The 19882-nt window shown below is 35.9% G+C and overlaps 4 protein-coding genes across 5 annotated transcripts; 2 read left to right on the forward strand and 2 right to left on the reverse strand.

Annotated features, from left to right (window-relative positions):
* Window positions 1-322: 322 nt before the first annotated feature.
* On the reverse strand, window positions 323-2143 carry LOC111780850 (dirigent protein 24-like). The gene is made up of 2 exons (XM_023661240.1): window positions 1958-2143; window positions 323-1370 (listed from the first exon to the last, which is right to left on the reverse strand). Exons 1-2 carry the CDS (start codon window positions 2141-2143, stop codon window positions 384-386), a joined length of 1173 nt encoding a protein of 390 aa, XP_023517008.1. The 3' UTR covers window positions 323-383.
* A 2491-nt stretch (window positions 2144-4634) lies between these two features.
* LOC111802475 (spliceosome-associated protein 130 A-like) lies at window positions 4635-9460 on the forward strand. 2 transcript variants are annotated; one of them, XM_023686862.1, is made up of 4 exons: window positions 4636-7878; window positions 8018-8509; window positions 8799-8953; window positions 9048-9460. In XM_023686862.1, exons 1-3 carry the CDS (start codon window positions 4864-4866, stop codon window positions 8934-8936), a joined length of 3645 nt encoding a protein of 1214 aa, XP_023542630.1. In that variant the 5' UTR covers window positions 4636-4863; the 3' UTR covers window positions 8937-8953; window positions 9048-9460. The 2 variants fall into 2 exon arrangements, with proteins under 2 accessions (XP_023542639.1, XP_023542630.1); XM_023686871.1 differs by having other exon boundaries at window positions 4635-7878; window positions 8799-9460.
* A 767-nt stretch (window positions 9461-10227) lies between these two features.
* LOC111787528 (60S ribosomal protein L35) lies at window positions 10228-11797 on the forward strand. The gene is made up of 4 exons (XM_023667520.1): window positions 10228-10336; window positions 10464-10599; window positions 10753-10909; window positions 11499-11797. Exons 1-4 carry the CDS (start codon window positions 10333-10335, stop codon window positions 11571-11573), a joined length of 372 nt encoding a protein of 123 aa, XP_023523288.1. The 5' UTR covers window positions 10228-10332; the 3' UTR covers window positions 11574-11797.
* A 1262-nt stretch (window positions 11798-13059) lies between these two features.
* LOC111809428 (exocyst complex component EXO70H1-like) lies at window positions 13060-15062 on the reverse strand. Its single transcript, XM_023695893.1, has one exon. It carries the CDS (start codon window positions 14985-14987, stop codon window positions 13155-13157), a length of 1833 nt encoding a protein of 610 aa, XP_023551661.1. The 5' UTR covers window positions 14988-15062; the 3' UTR covers window positions 13060-13154.
* Between the last annotated feature and the right edge of the window lie 4820 nt (window positions 15063-19882).

Consider the following 19882-nt stretch of genomic DNA (forward strand, 5'->3'; position numbering starts at 1 on the left):
GATTGTGAGATCCCATCGGTTGGGGGGAGGAATTGAAGGTCCCACATCGATTGGAGAAGGGAACGACCCTGAAGAAGAAGGGTGGAGGATTGTGAGATCCCATGAGATGGGGAGGAATTGGGGGTCCCACATCGATTGGAGAAGGGAATGACCCGAAGGAGGGTAGACAGTGAAATCCCATATCGATTAGGGAGGAGAACGAAAGATCATTTCTAAAGGCGTGGAATAACTCGTTTTCCTAAAAACTTTTGGCAGGTATCAAATAAGACAAATTAAAAGCAAACTTTGTCATTAAATTTGACATTAGTTGAAACACAATAACATAACATTTCATTAAAATACATAAACACAACAATCAACAGCAGCAAATCTCAAATCCCAAATCACTCCTCAGAGAGATAAACACTAAAGTGAACAATAGTATCTACACCGTCCGTTGTATGCTGATCCACTTCATGATGAAGCATCTCCACCGTTGCATACCCTCTAGCATTCTCATACTTCCCCGTCCCTCCCACCACCGCAATCTGCGAGTCCTTCGCTGCCGTGCGATGAACCCCAAAGAAGCTTATACTATCCTCAGCCACGTGTTCATGTCCACCGCCGTGAAACAAAGCCGTCAGAGCCACAGTTTGACTAGTCCCATCCAACGAGCTAGCCAAGTAAAAACCTTGCGCACGCCCCACCACAGCCGAGCCAAGCTCGTGGCTTTCGGTCAGCTCGTCGTCGACCACGGTAACGGAGCCGAACATGAGCTGCTGAAGGGTGACTCTAGATGGGAGCTGGCCGGCAGTGACAAAGGGCTGGCTGTCTTCATCGCCGTTGAGGATGCCGTTGTTGGCGCTGTTTTGGAGGAGCAAGTTGTTCCCTTGGGAGGCGCCGTTGAAGCCGGCAAGGAAAGGGAGGTTGTTGTTGTTGTTGATGATGTTTTTAAGGTTGTCGTTGTTGAGTAAGGGGAGTGTTCCTTGGATTGGGAATAAGTTGTCGTTGGGCTTTGAAAATGCGAGGCCACTGTCGTCGGAATTCGCGATCACTCCGGTCACTACTCTGGCGGAGGGATGGGACCCTCCCAGGATGTCGTGCATGTAAAATGAAATTGGTTCGGTGCCCGTTACCCCCACCGCCGCCGCCGCCGCCGGAAGGGGCTTAGTTGGAGGTGTTGATGTGGGGACAGCGGCGGCGGCTGGAGTAGCTGAATTGTCATCTTCTTCATCGTCTTCAGTTGGCCCTTGATTGTTGGCTGCTGCTACTGGTGGGTTGGTTTGGGGTACTGCCGTGTCGTCGTCTTCCTCGTCGTTGGTGGCTGCCGGAATTGGAGTGGTTGCCGGAATCTGGCTCCCCGTGGTCGACGGTAGCGTAGTTGTTCCGACCTGAATAAAATACAATTGAAAGTAACACCAATTAGAAGATATTCTTCATAAAAATTACAATTTTGAAATTCTCATAAGAATTTAATCCAAAAAAAAAACTAAATTAATAAAAATACTCATAAACATTAAAATTTGTACTTATTAAAAAAATGCCCATAAATTTTAAAAAGTTTATATATATATATATATTTTCTCTAAAAGTTCAAAAATATATTTATCATTAATTTTTTTAAAATTTAAATTTTTTTTTTAAAGTTAACATTAATACTCTTGAATCTTTAGAAAAATAAATTTTTAATATTAATATAGAAGAAAATCGTCTATCTATTTACGGCATAAAATATTTTTCTTTAAAAAATAAATGTTTTCAAACTTTTTTTTTTTTTAATGAAGGATATTAATGTTATTATTATATTTTTTTTTAATGTAAGAGATTTTTTTTAGATGTTTTAAAAAAATTAAACTAATTTTTAAAATTTTTAAAATTATTTAAAGGTATTAATGAAATATTAAAGTATTAATGGTTATTATCAAACCAAAATGCAAAATTTCATATTTTTATTAATTTAACAAAAAAAAAAGTGAACCTGAGTTGCCGGCGAAGTGGCCGCCGGCGCAGGGATGGTGGAGAGAGGAGGAGTAACCGCCGCCGGCTGAGGCAGAGACTCGGCGTCGACTTCGTCATCCATCAAGAGCCTGGCAGAAGTGGAAGATCTGAGACCACTGAAACCCAGGCACAAAAAGACGAAGAAAAAGACAGGAATTTTAGCCATTTTCTTTTGTGTTCTTCAGAGAAGAGAATTTGATTGAGGTTTGAAAGATTTGGATGAAGAAGAAGATGAAGGGTTGTGGGTTCTTATATTATTCCAAGTTGAAGGCAGTTTAATTGGAGCTGGTAATTAATGATTAAACATAAAATGGAGTTGGTTTTTTGGTTCTAATCAAACCTAAACCTCCATCAAAATCTGCTCCTTTTCCATACTCATATTGTTAACTAAATTTGTGTTTGGTGTAACATGGATTTGTTCAAACTTCTCAATTAATGATACCCTAAACAATTACTCGAGAACGAACGAGAGAGATCAAAGAGTAGTTGGAGTGAGTTGAATGCAAGTTCGTGAACATCAAAGCTAAAAACACTGATTATGACCGAACATAAAATAGTTGGAGTGAGTTGAGTATTTAGAATGCACCAAGTTAACTAGCAGGTTTTGGAACATCGAGACCAAAAATATTACTAACTTAACCTGCAAGTTCCGAGACATCGAAGCTATAAATATTGAGAATGAGAGAGAATAGGGAGAAAGTTTTTCTCATTGACTAAACTCGGCCCAAGATTATATTCTCCTATTCTTGCCTCACTTTTATTTATATATATATTCTTAATTTGTATAAAATATTATTATTGAGTTTCAAGATTTATATGTTACAAATATTGAAGATCAAAAATAAAATACAGGTTATTTTGTAATCATGTTATTTTCAATTTTGATATGTGAATGTTCGTGTATAACATTATATTAAATTTTAAATGATAACATTTTATTAAGATAGGAAAATGAATTATCGTTAATGATTTTAAAAGGAAAAAAACTTTATGGTTAAAAATATTAATAAATGACATGAACTGAACGAAGAATATATTTTGCACATTTTAAAATTACTTTCGAGGTGAATTGGAAACTAAATTATTTTTAAGTAAAAAATTTAATGGTAATTATCAATATCATATAACTTATAATATATTATACTATGATGTTTGAATTTAACAAGTATTAACTTTTTTTTTTTACTTTTTAAATATAATGTTAAAATGTTAAAATTTTAATGTTTCGTTTGTTTAAATTATGATTGAGTTGACACGTCATTTAAATAATTCATGCACAATTCTAAACATCAACAAAATTACAAAAATTTAAAATAACTAGATTTCTTATTATTAATGGTAGTTTTTTCGGTTAAAAATAATCACTTAACATAATTACCAAAATGCCCCCATGCCACCAAATACACTATTTACTTAAGTAAACATTCAACTCTATGAACTTGTTATAATTTGCTCCCAACTTTGTTCTAAATGATTTTTTCAAAGTTGCATATCCATTAGCGCCAAGGTACTTGCCCATGCCACCGATTATTGTAATATGAGACTCTTTTACATGATTACTCTTATACACGCCAAACATTTTTAACCCATCTTTAATCTCACCGTTACCAAGATACACCCTCATAGCTATTATAGGCTCACCACTATTTTCGTTGTTTTCTACGTACAACCCTTTTATTCTCCCGACAACTACGTGTGATTTACGTCTCGAAGTTTCGAACAACTCTTCATCAATCTCTCTCACAATTCCATACTCTAACTCTTGGAGAATCGCCCTAATAGGAAATGATATTCCAATTGTTGATAGATCAGGTGTTTGAGTAGAGATTCCAGTAGTGGGAGATGTCGTCGTCGTGGTGGTGTAGACTTCAGGTATAGGAATTCCTCCACTTGGTAGAAAAAACCCTAAGGGTTTTGAAAATGGTAATTGATTAGCCGTTGTTTTGGTGTTTGCTGGGAACTTGGACGTAGAGGAGCGAGAAGTTGAATCGAACACATCTCTCATTAAAAACGAAAGCTTATGATGGCTATGGTGGTGGTTTCGAACTGGGTTTTCGAAGGTCCGAGTGGAGGACGAGAGGTTAACGATGGCCAAAAACGAGAGAAAATAAGTTAGTAAAGAATCAAAATGGAGGTTGGCCATGTGTTCGCAAGGGGATATCATATGAACATGAGAATCTCTTAATTGCTAGTTTTATAGGCAAAGGGTTTGGTTGGTAATGAATTGGTTTGGGTGGATCCCTTCCTAAGTGATTAACTAAACATTGTTAGTGGATTTAGTGAACCATTCATAAATCATAATATTTCACTAATTAAGATTAATGGAATAATTAACAATAGTTTTTAAAATAATAGAATATTTAATATTTAAAAGATAATAGTTGATTGGGAATAATATTTATAAATACCATATCAAAAGTAAATAAATAAAATATTTATATACACAAGCATTTAATATTAAATTTTTATGCATTTAAAATTTATTATATTTTTGTAATAAACTACCACTTAAGAATCTCAAAATTATCAATTAAAAATATTTAGTAATCCTGTGCATCACGGATTCATAAGCTCGATCATTCATTCAGAATCTGAGCCGTTAGATTTGAACGAAGCCGGGAATTGGCCCAGATCTGTTTGCCGCGCTCATCGTCCCCTTCAATTGGACTAGGTTTTATACTGCACTCAAATTTCGCAATTTTGACGCATTTTTTCATTTTCAGGGGTTTACACCTCCAACTCCCATACACTAAAGGCCTCTCGTTACCTTCATCTTCATGGCGAAGTTCTGCTGATACCATTTAGAACCGCCATTTCTTTACCTTAATCCCTAAGACTGATTTCGGTCGACATAGTTGAGTGCATCCGCTTGCAATTGTTTGAGCTATGTACCTATATAACCTCACTTTGCAACGAGCTACCGGGATTGTTTTTGCTATAAATGGGAATTTCTCCGGTGGGAAGACGCAGGAGATAGTTGTGGCCAGAGGGAAGGTCCTGGATCTCATTCGTCCAGATGATAGTGGTAAGATCCAAACTCTTCTTTCTGTTGAAATCTTTGGTGCTATTCGGTCTTTAGCTCAATTTAGGCTTACTGGGGCTCTCAAAGATTATATTGTTGTTGGGTCTGATTCGGGTCGAATTGTCATTCTGGAGTACAATAAGGATAAAAATGTGTTTGACAAGATACATCAGGAGACTTTTGGGAAGTCTGGTTGTCGCCGGATTGTTCCGGGGCAGTTTTTGGCTGTTGATCCAAAAGGAAGGGCTGTTATGATTGGGGCATGTGAGAAGCAGAAGCTTGTTTACGTTTTGAACAGAGATACAGCAGCGAGGCTTACTATTTCTTCGCCATTGGAGGCTCACAAGTCGCATACGATAGTCTATTCAATTTGTGGAGTTGATTGTGGATTTGACAATCCAATATTTGCTGCTATTGAGTTGGATTACTCGGAGGCAGATCAGGATGCTACGGGGGTGGCAGCAAGCGAGGCCCAGAAGCATTTGACATTTTATGAACTTGATCTCGGTCTCAATCACGTCTCTAGGAAGTGGTCAGAACCTGTTGATAATGGTGCTAATATGCTTGTTACTGTCCCTGGAGGTGGGGATGGTCCTAGTGGAGTGTTAGTCTGTGCTGAAAATTTTGTGATTTATAAGAATCAGGGACATCCAGATGTGAGAGCAGTCATTCCTAGACGTGCAGACTTACCTGCTGAACGTGGTGTGCTTATAGTTTCAGCAGCAATGCATAAGCAAAAAACAATGTTTTTCTTTCTTTTACAGACAGAGTATGGAGATATATTTAAGGTTACCTTGGAACACAACAATGACAGTGTCAAAGAACTGAAGATCAAGTATTTTGATACAATTGCAGTTACAGCTTCAATGTGTGTACTGAAATCAGGATTTCTATTTGCTGCCTCAGAATTTGGAAATCACTCACTATACCAGTTTCAATCCATAGGGGATGATGCTGATGTTGAGTCTTCATCGGCTACTCTGATGGAAACAGAAGAAGGTTTTCAGCCTGTCTTTTTTCAGCCTAGGAGACTTAAAAATCTTGTTAGGATTGATCAAGTTGAGAGCTTAATGCCTATAATGGACATGAAAATTGTTAATCTTTTTGAGGAGGAAACACCCCAGATATTTACTCTCTGTGGGCGTGGTCCTCGATCATCTTTGCGAATATTGAGACCTGGTTTGGCCATCAGTGAAATGGCTGTGTCAGAGCTTCCTGGTGTTCCTAGTGCTGTTTGGACTGTGAAAAAGAACATCAATGATGAGTTTGATGCATACATTGTTGTGTCGTTTGCTAATGCAACGCTTGTTCTTTCTATTGGTGAGACAGTTGAAGAAGTTAGTGATAGTGGGTTTCTTGACACGACCCCTTCCCTTGCTGTTTCTTTGATAGGCGATGATTCTCTCATGCAAGTCCATCCTAACGGTATTAGGCATATTAGGGAAGATGGGCGTATTAATGAATGGAGAACTTCGGGCAAGAGGACCATTGTTAAGGTTGGTTCTAATAGGCTTCAAGTGGTGATTGCCCTGAGTGGGGGTGAGCTTATTTATTTTGAGATGGACATGACTGGTCAGTTAATAGAGGTGGAGAAGCATGAAATGTCTGGAGATGTGGCTTGCTTGGACATTGCCCCTGTACCTGAAGGAAGACAGCGTTCACGTTTCCTAGCAGTTGGTTCTTATGACAACACGATACGAATTCTATCATTGGATCCTGATGACTGTATGCAGATTTTAAGTGTGCAAAGTGTTTCTGCAGCTCCAGAATCTCTCCTATTTCTTGAAGTGTTGGCATCAGTAGGTGGGGAGGATGGTGCAGATCATCCTGCTAGCCTTTTCCTAAATGCTGCATTGCATTCTGGGGTTTTATTCAGAACAGTAGTGGATATGGTGACAGGCCAGCTTTCTGATTCCCGATCCCGGTTCTTAGGACTAAGAGCACCGAAACTATTTTCTGTTGTTTTGAGGGGGAGGCGTGCAATTCTTTGCCTCTCAAGTAGACCTTGGCTTGGATATATTCATCAAGGGCATTTTCTATTGACGCCACTATCATATGAAACTCTTGAATATGCCTCCTCATTTTCATCGGATCAGTGTGCAGAAGGTGTAGTTGCTGTGGCTGGCAGTTTCTTGAGGGTTTTTACCATCGAGAGATTGGGAGAAACATTTAACGAAACAGTCATTCCTCTTAGGTACACCCCAAGAAAATTTGTGCTTCATCCTAGGAGAAAACTTTTGGTTGTTATTGAGAGTGATCAGGGAGCATTCACTGCAGAAGAGCGAGAAGCTGCTAGAAAAGAATGCTTTGAGGCTGCAGGGGCTGGGGAAAATGGACATGGCTCAATGGAGCAAATGGAGAATGGTGGAGATGATGAGGATAAGGACGATCCTTTATCTGATGAGCATTATGGTTACCCAAAGGCAGAGTCTGAAAAATGGGTTTCTTGCATCCGAGTTCTCGATCCTAGGTCAGCCACGACAACTTGTCTGCTGGAGCTTCAGGACAGTGAAGCGGCATTCAGCGTTTGTACCGTGAATTTCCACGACAAGGAATATGGAACCCTTTTAGCTGTTGGCACTGCAAAGGGGCTGCAGTTTTTCCCAAAACGGAGTTTAGTTGCTGGATATATTCATATTTATCGTTTTCTGGAGGATGGAAAATCCCTTGAGCTTTTGCACAAGACACAAGTGGAAGGTGTTCCTCTCGCTTTAGCTCAGTTCCAAGGAAGATTACTTGCAGGAATAGGATCCGTGCTCAGATTGTATGATTTGGGGAAAAGAAGATTGCTTAGGAAATGTGAAAATAAGTTGTTCCCGAATACAATTGTGTCTATTCAGACATACCGTGATCGAATTTATGTTGGCGACATTCAGGAGGTATGCCTGAATATAATATTAATCTGTGCTTCAATTGTGTCTATCCAAGGAAGATTACTGCATGCATGTTCCACCTATTTTGTGTTGTGTGCGCTAACTTGACAGTTGACACTAACTTTTTTCTCGTTTGGTTTTACAGTCCTTCCATTATTGCAAGTATAGGCGGGATGAAAATCAACTATACATATTTGCTGATGATTCTGTTCCTAGATGGATTACGGCATCATATCATGTGGATTTTGACACCATGGCTGGTGCTGATAAGTTTGGAAATATCTATTTTGTGCGGTTACCACAAGATGTCTCAGATGAGATTGAAGAAGATCCAACAGGTGGAAAGATAAAATGGGAGCAGGGAAAGCTTAATGGAGCTCCTAACAAAGTTGAGGAGATCATACAATTTCACATCGGTGACATGGTCACGTCGCTGCAAAAGGCGTCTTTGATTCCAGGGGGTGGAGAATGCATTTTGTACGGTACAGTGATGGGAAGCTTGGGGGCATTGCACGCTTTCACCTCCCGTGATGATGTTGATTTCTTCTCTCACTTGGAGATGCATATGAGGCAGGAGCATCCACCTTTATGTGGAAGAGATCATATGGGTTATAGATCAGCTTATTTTCCTGTTAAGGTAAGTTCTGTGCTGCTACTGATTCTTGTTTATTTGAATTTGTTTAAATTCCTTCTGTGTAGATGCTTTTGATTGATTGCTTGAATAGTTGTGGACTATATTAATGTGCTCTTCAACCATACTTGGCTGTTCTTTAAGTCGAAACTGAAATTTCTGCTGTCACTTGATCTTAGCCTGCACTTCCATTACTCAACTGATGCTTATTTTTCTTCTATTAATGTCTTATCATATGTGCCATTCATTTGAGAACCCAACCAATTTTCTTCCAAATCTTGATGGATCATTGCAGGATGTGATTGATGGGGATCTGTGCGAGCAGTTCCCAACCCTTCCTCTGGATATGCAGAGAAAGATTGCTGACGAACTGGACCGTACTCCAGGAGAGATACTGAAAAAACTCGAAGAAGTACGAAACAAGATTATTTGAGAGACGAACCGCAGAAGGTGAAGAATTGTCTTTAGCGTTTAAGAATGACTTCCTTGGTATCGACGTATCGTAGTGAATTTGTGTTAGTTCTTCAATGGTTGCAATTTGCAGGACAGAGTTGGCGAAGCTAGCTTTAGATAAGCTGACATTAATGAAGTGGATAAACATGCAAATGACCATCTGGTTTGAGAAGAATGGAGGTATGGCAATGTAGAGTCTTGTTATTATATTTGAGATGTGTTCTTCAGTGCACTTCATAATGGATGGAAGGAAGGAAGGAAGTGGGCTTTTCTGGGGGTTATTTTTTCATTCTAATAGGGAAACATATACTTTCATCAAGGGGTGATCAAGCAAGTTTGATTCTTGCAAAGTGTAGTATAGTAATGCCTTAGAAATTTAGTTCTTTATAGATTTAGGCTTATTAATTGTAACTGAGGTTATTGAGTTAATATCACACTCTCTTTAGATATGCCTCAAACCTTTTGTTCATAAATCTCGAGTGGAATCTCAGGTGGAGTGTCAAATATGTTCTCTTTTGTTTCTACATTTGGTCGTAACAAACTTGTTTTTTACCCAAATGAACGGTACATATTTACATAATATTAAGAGTTTAAATGCATCATGAACTTTTCGTCGTGGGTATTCTTTTCGATCCTTTTGAAATTTTCTCGGCCCTTATCTACTTGAACTTGGTAGTTTACATCGCCTATTCAGAGTTATCCTTGAAATTTGATGACAAACTTAAAAAGCCAATCTACATATGCTTTTCACTAAATCATTTCGAAGAATGTAAACTAAATTATCACGAAACATGTACTATCAAAAATCATTAACTCATAAGGGTGAAAAGCGCATTAATATGTTGAGCCTTTTAGTCTTAGAGACACTGTCATTTATTGGCCTTAGTTTCTTTAATATATATATCCAATTTTGAATATCGAAACAAAAAATTAAATAATTATATTAGATAGTATTACTAATATATATATTATTACTAATTGTTTAATATTAGAGTCATAATTTTTTTACCTTAAATTTCTTGTGTATTAAAATTTACGGGTAATATTGTAACTTCAAATAAGAGTATTTTTTTTTTTTTTTAAATAAAGGACTTACGAAGGTATATTTTCTAATTTGTCTTAATATTAATTTACGAAGTTAAACAGCGTATTGGGCCGAACAGTTTAAGCCCAATCCATATGAAGTACTCTTAGTGGGCCAATCGGTTAAAACCCAATCCAGATCGAGCAACGGCCCACCCAATTGAGAGGAAGGAAATTAGGGGCGTCTTAAATAGGTTTGATCTTCTCCAGTTTCTTCAACCTAGGGTTGTGCTAGTTGCAGACCTCCGCCAAATCCCAAAACACCACAGCCGGTCTCTGCTTATCAGATTCTAATGGGTAAAATCTTACGACGTTTGGTTAACTGAAGCTTTTTCTTCGTAATTTCATGGTTGTCGATGAACATTCATCGGTTGAGATTGGTTTTTGTTGTCGCTTTTNTTTTTTTTCTTTTGATTGAGCGCAGCGAGAATTAAGGTTCACGAGCTTAGACAGAAGTCTAAGGCGGATCTTTTGACCCAGCTTAAGGACCTTAAGGCGGAGCTTTCTCTGCTCCGTGTAGCTAAGGTCACTGGTGGTGCTCCTAACAAGCTCTCCAAAATGTACTTTCTTCTCTCTTTCTATATATATATATATATATATATATATATTTGTGTATTTGTGTTTTTTGTATGTATATTGATTGTTGTTCTTTATCGCGTCTGGATTTTTGCTGGGATGTTTATGGGGTTTGTTTTGGTGGTTCTTGACTGCAGTAAGGTTGTGAGGTTATCAATCGCTCAGGTGTTGACAGTGATTTCTCAGAAACAAAAGGCAGCTCTTAGGGAAGCTTACAAGAAGAAGAAGCTTTTGCCTCTTGATTTACGTCCCAAGAAGACCAGGGCCATTCGTAGAAGGCTTACCAAGCACCAAGTAAGTGCTTTCTTAATTGGAAATTACATGTTCATATATTTTCTTTCCACCGCTTTTGTATTTGTCTTTATGCTTAAATTTCTGCTAAATGTTTGGTTCCTCGTCAATAGCTTGGTTCACATTGCTGGATGGTCTATGAATTTGCTTTCTATATTTTATGGTTAAGGATTCTGTTGTGTGGTATGATTTTATTGTTAATGCTGTATTTCCATTGAAGCTTTGTGTGTCTATCATGTACAGTTTGATCACTTTCGCCATTTATTTGACATTTCCTTGCTTTAGTCAGTTTGAGATTGTTGAGCCCCGGAATTTGAAAAGTTAAAAGGATTTTACATTGAACAGAATGATGCTTCAAGAACTAGAGCCCTGCAACTATTTTTCATTCCTTAGTACTATGAACAAAACCCTCAGTTGTATGCCTTATTTATAACGCATACGTTTGAGATGTGATTCATCACTCGGTTCTTTTCGGTAACGAATAGTTTGAATGATCGGAATTCTGAAATCGTTGTATTGAAATACAGTAAGCTGTTTAGACTGATTTCCCCCTCCTTTCCCGAATTAAACCTTCTTGTAATGTGTTTTACAGGCATCTCTAAAGACAGAGCGAGAGAAGAAGAAAGAAATGTATTACCCATTGAGGAAGTACGCTATTAAGGTGTAGGCTTAGAGGGAATTGATCGCTCATCCATGGTACCATGCATCTTCTACTCATTTTAGCTTTTGATTTATCTATAACTTTATTGGGACTTGAGTGCCTATTTTCAATCTTATTGTTAGATCTCCGAACTTTGATGAAGTCTTTCCATTTTCCATGTAATACTTTTGTTTCCCAAGTTCTAATGAAATGGTTTTGGTAAATGTCTTTAGGCAGCCTAATCTTGAACATATCTCTTTTTGTGTTCGTCGTTTATATGGATTGAGATTTTGATGCATCAAGCTGTAAATTTGCAGCATTTGGATATTGTCTCTTGTTACCCGAGCTTAAATTTTGACTAATAGGATTGGATGATCAGATTGATTAGATTGATCAAAACTCTTTATCAATGCTTTAGTCATCAAGCAATTCGATTGAGTTAAGGATAGAGATACTTGTGTTAACTCTCTTGTTACTACAGTCATGTGGCTTATGTTCATGGGTCTGTTTTGGACTGACTTTTTTTATGTTAAAAAAGTGTTTTAAAGACTTGAAAAGTTATTTGCATTGGGTCTTGAATGACATCAGGTAAAAGTCTAGGTAAAAGTCTAAGCTCACTGCCAGTAGATATTGTCCATTTTGGGTTTTCCTTTTTGGGCTTCCTTCAAGGTTTTTAGAATGGAATATTGTTGACTAAGTCTATTTCACACAGGCTAAATTTAATATGTAGAAAAAGAGATGATAGTGTAACTCATTTTCATGAGGAAAAAAAGTGCTTTAGTGAATTAGTTCCTCGGCAAGATTCGAGGCAGTAGACTTTGAAGGTTGATGGTGAGAGTTGGAGTTTGCAACATCCATAAAGCTTCATTGCTTGATCACAGATGTGTTCCAAGAATGGAACACATCTAAGTTTCAGGAAAGCAGAATGCTTCAAAGCATTGTTCGTCAACAGCATCTAACACCCTCCTGAGCGGTATAAAGGAAGCCATTATAATATCCGTGGAGAACAAACTGAAATTTATACGTACTTTGATTTCATTTGAATCTCCATTATTGTTAAGGGTAGTTTGCAGGTTTTGGATCATAGATAATTTAGTCCATTATTTCAAAGTGGAATTTAACCCTTTTTAAAGAAGTTTGCCCGTTTTTCAAAACCGCTAATTAAATATGGTCATTTATATAGTTTGACCCTTTAATGATTGCTTGACATGATAGTAATATATAGAACTAATAGGTCTGGTAATACTATCACTTTTCAACAAGTGTCATGCAATCAATATAGTAGTGATGTCAATCATATTCAATTGGGTTTCGATATAGCACCAAAGTTGTAGAGTTGGTTGTCTTTCATATCAAGTCATTGAAGCGTAGGGTCATAATCGTCCCATTTAAAATAAATGGCAATTTCATTTAAAATAAATGGCAATTTCATCTTGCTAAGGCGCGAACAGGGTTAAAGTCGATAAATCCCATTTAAAATAAATGGTAAATGGCATGAGTTGGTCAATGGTAATAAAAAAAAAATATATCATATCCAACTCAGAAAATCTGAATTTTATACATTTTCAAACGTGGACCTATCATTTGAAGCCACCTCATCCTTGGTTTTTAGCCCTTTTGCGAAGAAGAAAGAGAAACCCCATGGAACAAATCCGACAAATAATTCCCCAAATCATCGGGAGAAAATCTCACACCAAAAGCTTTCACAAGATCATTCCTTTCCACACCCACATTCACCTTCTCAACACACCCCTCGTAGAACTCTCTGTAAATCGGCACCACCTTCTTCGCTATCGCCGTCTTCAATTCATCTCTCAAATTTCCATCCTCCACTCTCCACGATATCTGCTTCCGATACGCCTCTTCAAACGCCGCATTGAACCTCTTCAACCCCTCCGCCGCCGTCTCTTCCGTCCAACTTTCCGGCAGCGAATTCACCACTCTGTTCCAAGCCGTCGCTTCGTACTTCGCTGCGTACACCTTCACCTTGCTCCTGTGGTTCGTCACCCACTCGGTGCCTACCAACGTATTCAAATTCGTCGTCGCCGCCGTCTTCACGATGAAATTCAGGTTGTTCGCCAGAAATAGGTACGACAACGATACGTCTTTGTACAGCTCTGCTTTTGTGTCAAGTTTGCAGAGGAGGACTAAAATCAGCCACCCCAATTGAGCTGCCACCGGCGATGATAGCGCGTCATCTGCACCGATGGTTTCCATGTACGACGATGGAATTGGAGAGTTCTCGGCGGTGAGTATGTCGGAGAGGGTTCCGGCGTAGTCGCCGAGAGACGAAATGTAGTTCATTGCCGATCGGGTCAGTGGGTGGATTCCGCCGCCGGGGGCTGGATTTTTCGACGAATCTTTTTGAATTGTCGACCCAAATTCAGAGAGAATATCGCGGATTGAATCTGCAAGTTTCTCCATTGACGTTTGAGCTTGCGTTTTAATGGCGGATGTAGAAACAGAGTCGAATATCACTTCAATTTCCGGCAATACGTCGGAATTCGCCTCGTAAAGCTCCATTAACAAAAAGATTTTGTCGGAATCTTTCTTCCCTTTTGTGATCAATTCCGGGAATCTGAATAAAGCGATTGCACCATCTTTTGTGATCTCGGAAAAACAGGACTCTCTGATAATTTCCGATCGCGAAAAAACATGATCACAGAGAATTTTCTCGCCACGAAACAGAGTATTCACAGCGATCTTAATTGAGTTCATCCAATTCTTGATCACGTGCTCGAGTGAATCCCAATTCCATCTCATAATTCTCGAAATTTTGAATTTCTCTGTTCCAAGGCGGTACAGAGTTTCATCAACGATCGATTTTCGTATCACTTTATAGATTTTAACGCATTCTTTCCCATACCCAGAATCGATCATACAATCAGCAATCGATTTCAAATCCGCCGACACTCTATCGAACTCTGTAATCAAATCACTGGTTTCCCCGTCAACCGTCGACCGGTCGGAGGACCTACTGGAGATAGATTCAGGGTCCAAATTCTGGCGATTCTCACTCAAAATCTGGTAAAATTCCTTCTCGAGTCGTCTCATGGCGGCCTGCATCAATTGTTGAGCTAGAACAAGAACAGGGGAGGTGGAATTTTCCGAAATGAAAAAGTCCATCGCTCGCCGGAGGCTGTTGACGGAGTTGACAAACTCGTCAGATTCCGCTCGACCATGGCGGAAGAGGAAGGTGATTCTATTGAACTCAGAGGAATCCGGGTCCCATTTCGTGATGATGGGTTCGGAGTTTACGATGGCTTCTTCCATGGCCGCTGATTTGGAAGAGTCATAGCTCGACGGCGGTGGCTTCCGGCGGTCGGTGCTCTGAAATGAATGGAGGGATTTTGAGGAAGAGGAATGGGAGAAGCCAAAGAATTCTTTGATGTGCATTAATTTGGTATTGTTATTACTCTTTGGGGCCTCAGAGAGTATCATTGGAACTGAAATGAACAACAATGATTGCAAGAGGAGAGAGAGAGAGATACAGAGGAGAGAGAAAGCTCTGAGAGATGGCTATGGCTGTGAAGCGTATGAACTGAAGGGATTTATAGAAGGAAGGGGAAGGGATGATTTCAACGACGAAGATTGACCGACTCAACATATTGTTTTGATTATTTTTATTTTTATTTATAATTAAATTAAATTTCAAAAATTTTAAAATTCACATAACTCTTGCATTAACATAAAATTTAAAACTATAATTAATTAATTAATTAATTAATTTTTTTATATATTAAAATTGTAAATTTTGACTTTCTGATACATAAACCCATATATTTTAATTCGATGAGTTTGACATATTTACCCATAAAATTAAAAATTAAAAAAATTGATTAATATTTTTGATGATGAGACATGAAATAGACGTGAAAACTCTATGTTTATATGATTTGAAGTGGAAAGTTTGGCAAAGAGTCAACCGTAGATGTCTCGAGATCTATCGATATCTTCATATGTTCATGGATTCAACATTAAGGAATGAATCGATATTTCTATTATATTACAGAAAAATGATAAAATATAACAAAAATATCATTATCTGTAATAATAATAAATTTAAACTTAATTAAATAGATATTTTTTAATTTAAATATATTTCTATTGAATTTTTTGCTTATAAAAATTGGCTAATTTTAAAAATTATAAATTATTAAAATGTATATTTAGCCTCTAAAAAATTGGAAATTATAGGGCGTAGTATTAAAAAACAATTTGCACTTTTATTTAATAAATTGAAACGGTTGATTCTAGTATGTGACTTGTATAACAAGTCATCATTGAAATAACCAACTATATTTATAAAAAGGCTAATTTTTTTAATTTAAATAACTTCCAAGAACTATTCCTTAATCTGTTGGCACTAATATTATTTTGTTATTTCTGTTGAAGTTGACCGTTAAAAGAAGAACATATATTAAATTATAATACAAAAATAATTAACGGCGACACTTATAATATACGTAAATTTATGAGTAACGTTATTATTCATATGTTGAATGTTTCATTGTTTGGATAATTGTCCCATATATAATATATATATTTCCCTTTAATCTATGGATGATTTGACTTTGGTACCAGTGACTTTTGTAATAATAATAGTCATAAGTAAACCATATTACATGATTAATGACTTTTGTAATAATAATAGTCATAAGTAAACCATATTACATGATTAATGATGGACTTAAATGAACACAAATTGGAGTTTAATTAATTACATGCATTCACTCCTAATCACTTTTTCCCCCTCTTTTTTTACCTTTTAGTTACTGGCTCTTTCAAAATGGATGGATCGTAGCACGTTAGGTTACTTTTGACTGAATAAGGAAGATCAAACGAGCTTGATAACACTTATGACAGGCTAGTTACAAGATTTTTTATTTTATCGACAAAAGTTGTTGGGTAACTTTATGATACCTGTGATTTTTTTTTTTTTTTTTAATGTTGAAATATACTAATGCAAGTGAGAAGTCAGGAGGTCGGTCACATCCGTCTCAGCTAATGCATGTGTTTAGGATGCAATTAATGCTTGTTAATTGATCGATCCTAGTAACATGGGTACGGGTTTCACGAACATTTTTCTGATAATTTGATGTGGGTTCTTTTAGATTATTTTTAATGTATCGGGATTCTTTTTCTAATCGTATAGATTTTTAGGTGGATCATCTTAGGTTTCTTAAATATTCCAATCATTGATCGATTGTTGTTGTTAGCTAGCATTGGGCACACTGTAGGAAGGGAAGCAACCCTCCTCGAATAATTTGAGAAATCGGAATTCAAAGTGGTTTCACACTTTTTACTTCCACCTTAATTAGTTGTGAAAGTTGATTAGTCATTGTCCTATGTACCCAATACTATTGGTGTGAGTCAAAATTGGAATTTGATACGAGAGTTCTCCAAAGTTGAAGTGGTGTCGATATCTAAAAGAATGCACCCGACAAAAGCTCAAGTTCTCACAAGGTCAATACACTGCTTAACCAGAAAATACTAGGATTTGGTTGGAGATAAAATAGTGAAGCTTTGCACGAAACTGGATCATGAAATATTTAACTTCTCTTGTCAATCAATTAATATTTACAAGATGATCATCTACGACCCAATCTTAATTTTAGGTGCAATATAAACTCTTACCTTGAAGAGCTTATTTGTTTATTTTCGGGATGATAATGATTTTTGTAGTATATTTACAAAGTCTACCATATACTAAATTTATAATTTAATATATAAAATTATTTTAAAAAATGATATTTTTAAGCTTTATGTCACTTCATCATCATGAATCATTGACTTGACCATCAAATGGAGTAAGATAGAAGAGCATAAAATAATGGAGGGAAGTTACCCACACCCCTATATATTTGACCAATTATATCCTCCATCAACAACTATAGAGATACAATTGATATAAAATCTTTCAAATCCCCTTAAAAACAAAAAAAAGCAAAAATATATTTATTTTTTACTTATAAAATAAATGATTTTTTGTGATGTAATTAATTCATCCATAAACCAAATATATATATATATATTGGGTTGAAAATCATCATGTAATGACAACCACACAATTGAGATATTATTTTCTTAAGATTCCCAAAATGGAAAACCATCCAAAAATATAAAAATAATGCTACATGGAAAAAAGTTGGGAAAATAATCAAATAAATAATATAATTACTTTTTTATTTATTTATTTTTAATGTTGTTTACTTTAGTGGTGTGAAGGTTGAAGGAAGACTTCCTTTTAAGTCATTTTCGGCGTTGGAAAAGGCAAGGAAACGTGAGCTTAACCGTTCAAGTTCATCGTTAGTAGATATTGTCCGTTTTGACTCATTACGTGTTGTGGAAAGCACTTTCCACACCATTAAAATGAATGTTTCGTTCCCCCCTCAAATGGATGTGATATTTCACAATCCATCCCCTTGGAAGACCAGCGTCCTCCCTGGCACACCGCCCCATACTTACTAGTAGATATTGTAGTTTTGGCCACTAGTATATATTGTGCGTTTTGGCCTGTTATGTATCACCATCAATTTCACGAATTTAAGTTTTCACACCTTTATAGAGAATATTTTGTTTTCCTCTCCAATAGAGGTAAGATATCACATGAGCTATGTTCTTCAGTGTCGTAGAATCCCTTATAGGTGTATGTACTCGACCACATACACCTCAAAACCTATGTTACCATTCTTTCTTCTTTACGAAGGGAGTGTCTCTGTCTTATATAGGAAATAAGCACGTGAATCCTTATGTCAAGTCTGATGATATTTTGTACGACAATGAGTTTTTATGTCAAATCTATCCCTACATATAAGCACATCGGCTAGTTAACCTTGCATTAGTTTGGTACAAACATCGATGTCGTTACGCCATAATCTCAACGCTAAACCGCATCAACAAACCTCTTTTGCTTATGAATTTCTTATCCTAACAAGTAACAAGTAGTACATAGAGATGTGAAGTCGCATTTAATTTGTGTTTCGAAAGTCAACGCAGTCAACCAGTAAGAGATTACTGCCGAAGCCCATTCCCACTTAGTGCTAGGAGAACCAGACCCAACTTTCCTTTGTATTGATCTTATTAGTCAACTTTAATAAAAAAAAAAAACAATAAATAAAATAAATAATTTATTTTTCTTAGGAAACAAACACCAAATTTCTAATAGTTTGCTTTAATTTTTAATTTAATTAATTAATTTATTTATGCAATATCCACAAAATCGAGAAAAAAGGATTATCTTAGTCATGACACTTCATTTTATACATATTTTATAAAGAAATAAAGTCAAATATATTTTTATTTATTTATTTATTTAACATTTTTCACTATATTTTATTTAAAAAAACAATAATAAAACAAGTTCCATATTCTAGTTTCAATAAACCAAATTTGACCAAATTTGTTCTCTTAGAAAATCAATGAGAACCCTTTCTAAAGAATGGAATATTCATAACAATTTCTATGAAATTGAAGCTTGAAGATTATATATTCTTATACTCTTGTCTCCTTAAATATATATATTAAAAAAATTAAAAAATCATTTAAACCAAATTTTGACTTGGTCAAATTAAATTTCATATGAATTAAGTAATTAATAATTATTGAAAAAAAAAATCAAAGGAGTAGAATCCACCCACAAAATAACTTAATTATGTGAATAAAAAAAATGTGATTGACCACCCATAAAAATTGTGTTATTTTAATAAGAAAAACTCTCCATGGCTTATTAAGAATATGTATATAATTTCGTCATGCCTAGTTCATGGCCAACTATTTGAAATCACATAATAGTAACAATAATAATAATAATAATAATAATAATAATAATAATAATAATAATAATAATAATAATAATAATAATAATAATAATAATGATAATGATAATAATTATTTAACCAACTTGTATTTTTTTTTTCAAATGGAAAGTCAACTTTTTAAAATTAAAATTTATATTAATGAAATATTAAAATTTCAATTTTATCGTAAACTTTAAAAATATCAAATAGATTAGGAGATTCATTATAAATGAAATATATATATATTTTATTTTATTAAACAAAAAATTGAGGTTTATTAGATTTTTTTTTTCAATTTATTTATTTATTTATTATTATTTTTTTTGTACAGCACACTCTCGTTTGCTAATTTATTTTTATATTACCTTTTCTCTCACCACATGTGCTATTAGTTTATTTCTAAAATTTTATATTTATACCATTTTCTCTCAATTATACATTTTTTTTGGGGTTAAATTTGGATCTAATTATTCTTNGAATTAAGTAATTAATAATTATTGAAAAAAAAAATCAAAGGAGTAGAATCCACCCACAAAA

The sequence above is a fragment of the Cucurbita pepo genome, chromosome LG01 (assembly GCF_002806865.2).
Source record: "Cucurbita pepo subsp. pepo cultivar mu-cu-16 chromosome LG01, ASM280686v2, whole genome shotgun sequence".
In the NCBI taxonomy this organism is placed as follows: domain Eukaryota; kingdom Viridiplantae; phylum Streptophyta; class Magnoliopsida; order Cucurbitales; family Cucurbitaceae; genus Cucurbita; species Cucurbita pepo.

What these genes read in the sequence shown, in the direction of transcription:
- LOC111780850 (XM_023661240.1), bottom strand. Translation starts at nt 2,143, where the DNA reads ATGGCTAAAATTCCTGTCTTTTTCTTCGTCTTTTTGTGCCTGGGTTTC. An exon ending in CCACTTCGCCGGCAACTCAG is followed by an intron (nt 1,371 to 1,957) that starts GTTCACTTTTTT and finishes TATTTTATTCAG; the next exon opens with GTCGGAACAACTACGCTACC.
- LOC111802475 (XM_023686871.1), top strand. Translation starts at nt 4,864, where the DNA reads ATGTACCTATATAACCTCACTTTGCAACGAGCTACCGGGATTGTTTTT. An exon ending in ATGTTGGCGACATTCAGGAG is followed by an intron (nt 7,879 to 8,017) that starts GTATGCCTGAAT and finishes TTGGTTTTACAG; the next exon opens with TCCTTCCATTATTGCAAGTA. An exon ending in CAGCTTATTTTCCTGTTAAG is followed by an intron (nt 8,510 to 8,798) that starts GTAAGTTCTGTG and finishes GGATCATTGCAG; the next exon opens with GATGTGATTGATGGGGATCT.
- LOC111809428 (XM_023695893.1), bottom strand. Translation starts at nt 14,987, where the DNA reads ATGATACTCTCTGAGGCCCCAAAGAGTAATAACAATACCAAATTAATG.
- LOC111787528 (XM_023667520.1), top strand. An exon ending in CCTAACAAGCTCTCCAAAAT is followed by an intron (nt 10,600 to 10,752) that starts GTACTTTCTTCT and finishes TCTTGACTGCAG; the next exon opens with TAAGGTTGTGAGGTTATCAA. An exon ending in GAAGGCTTACCAAGCACCAA is followed by an intron (nt 10,910 to 11,498) that starts GTAAGTGCTTTC and finishes TGTGTTTTACAG; the next exon opens with GCATCTCTAAAGACAGAGCG.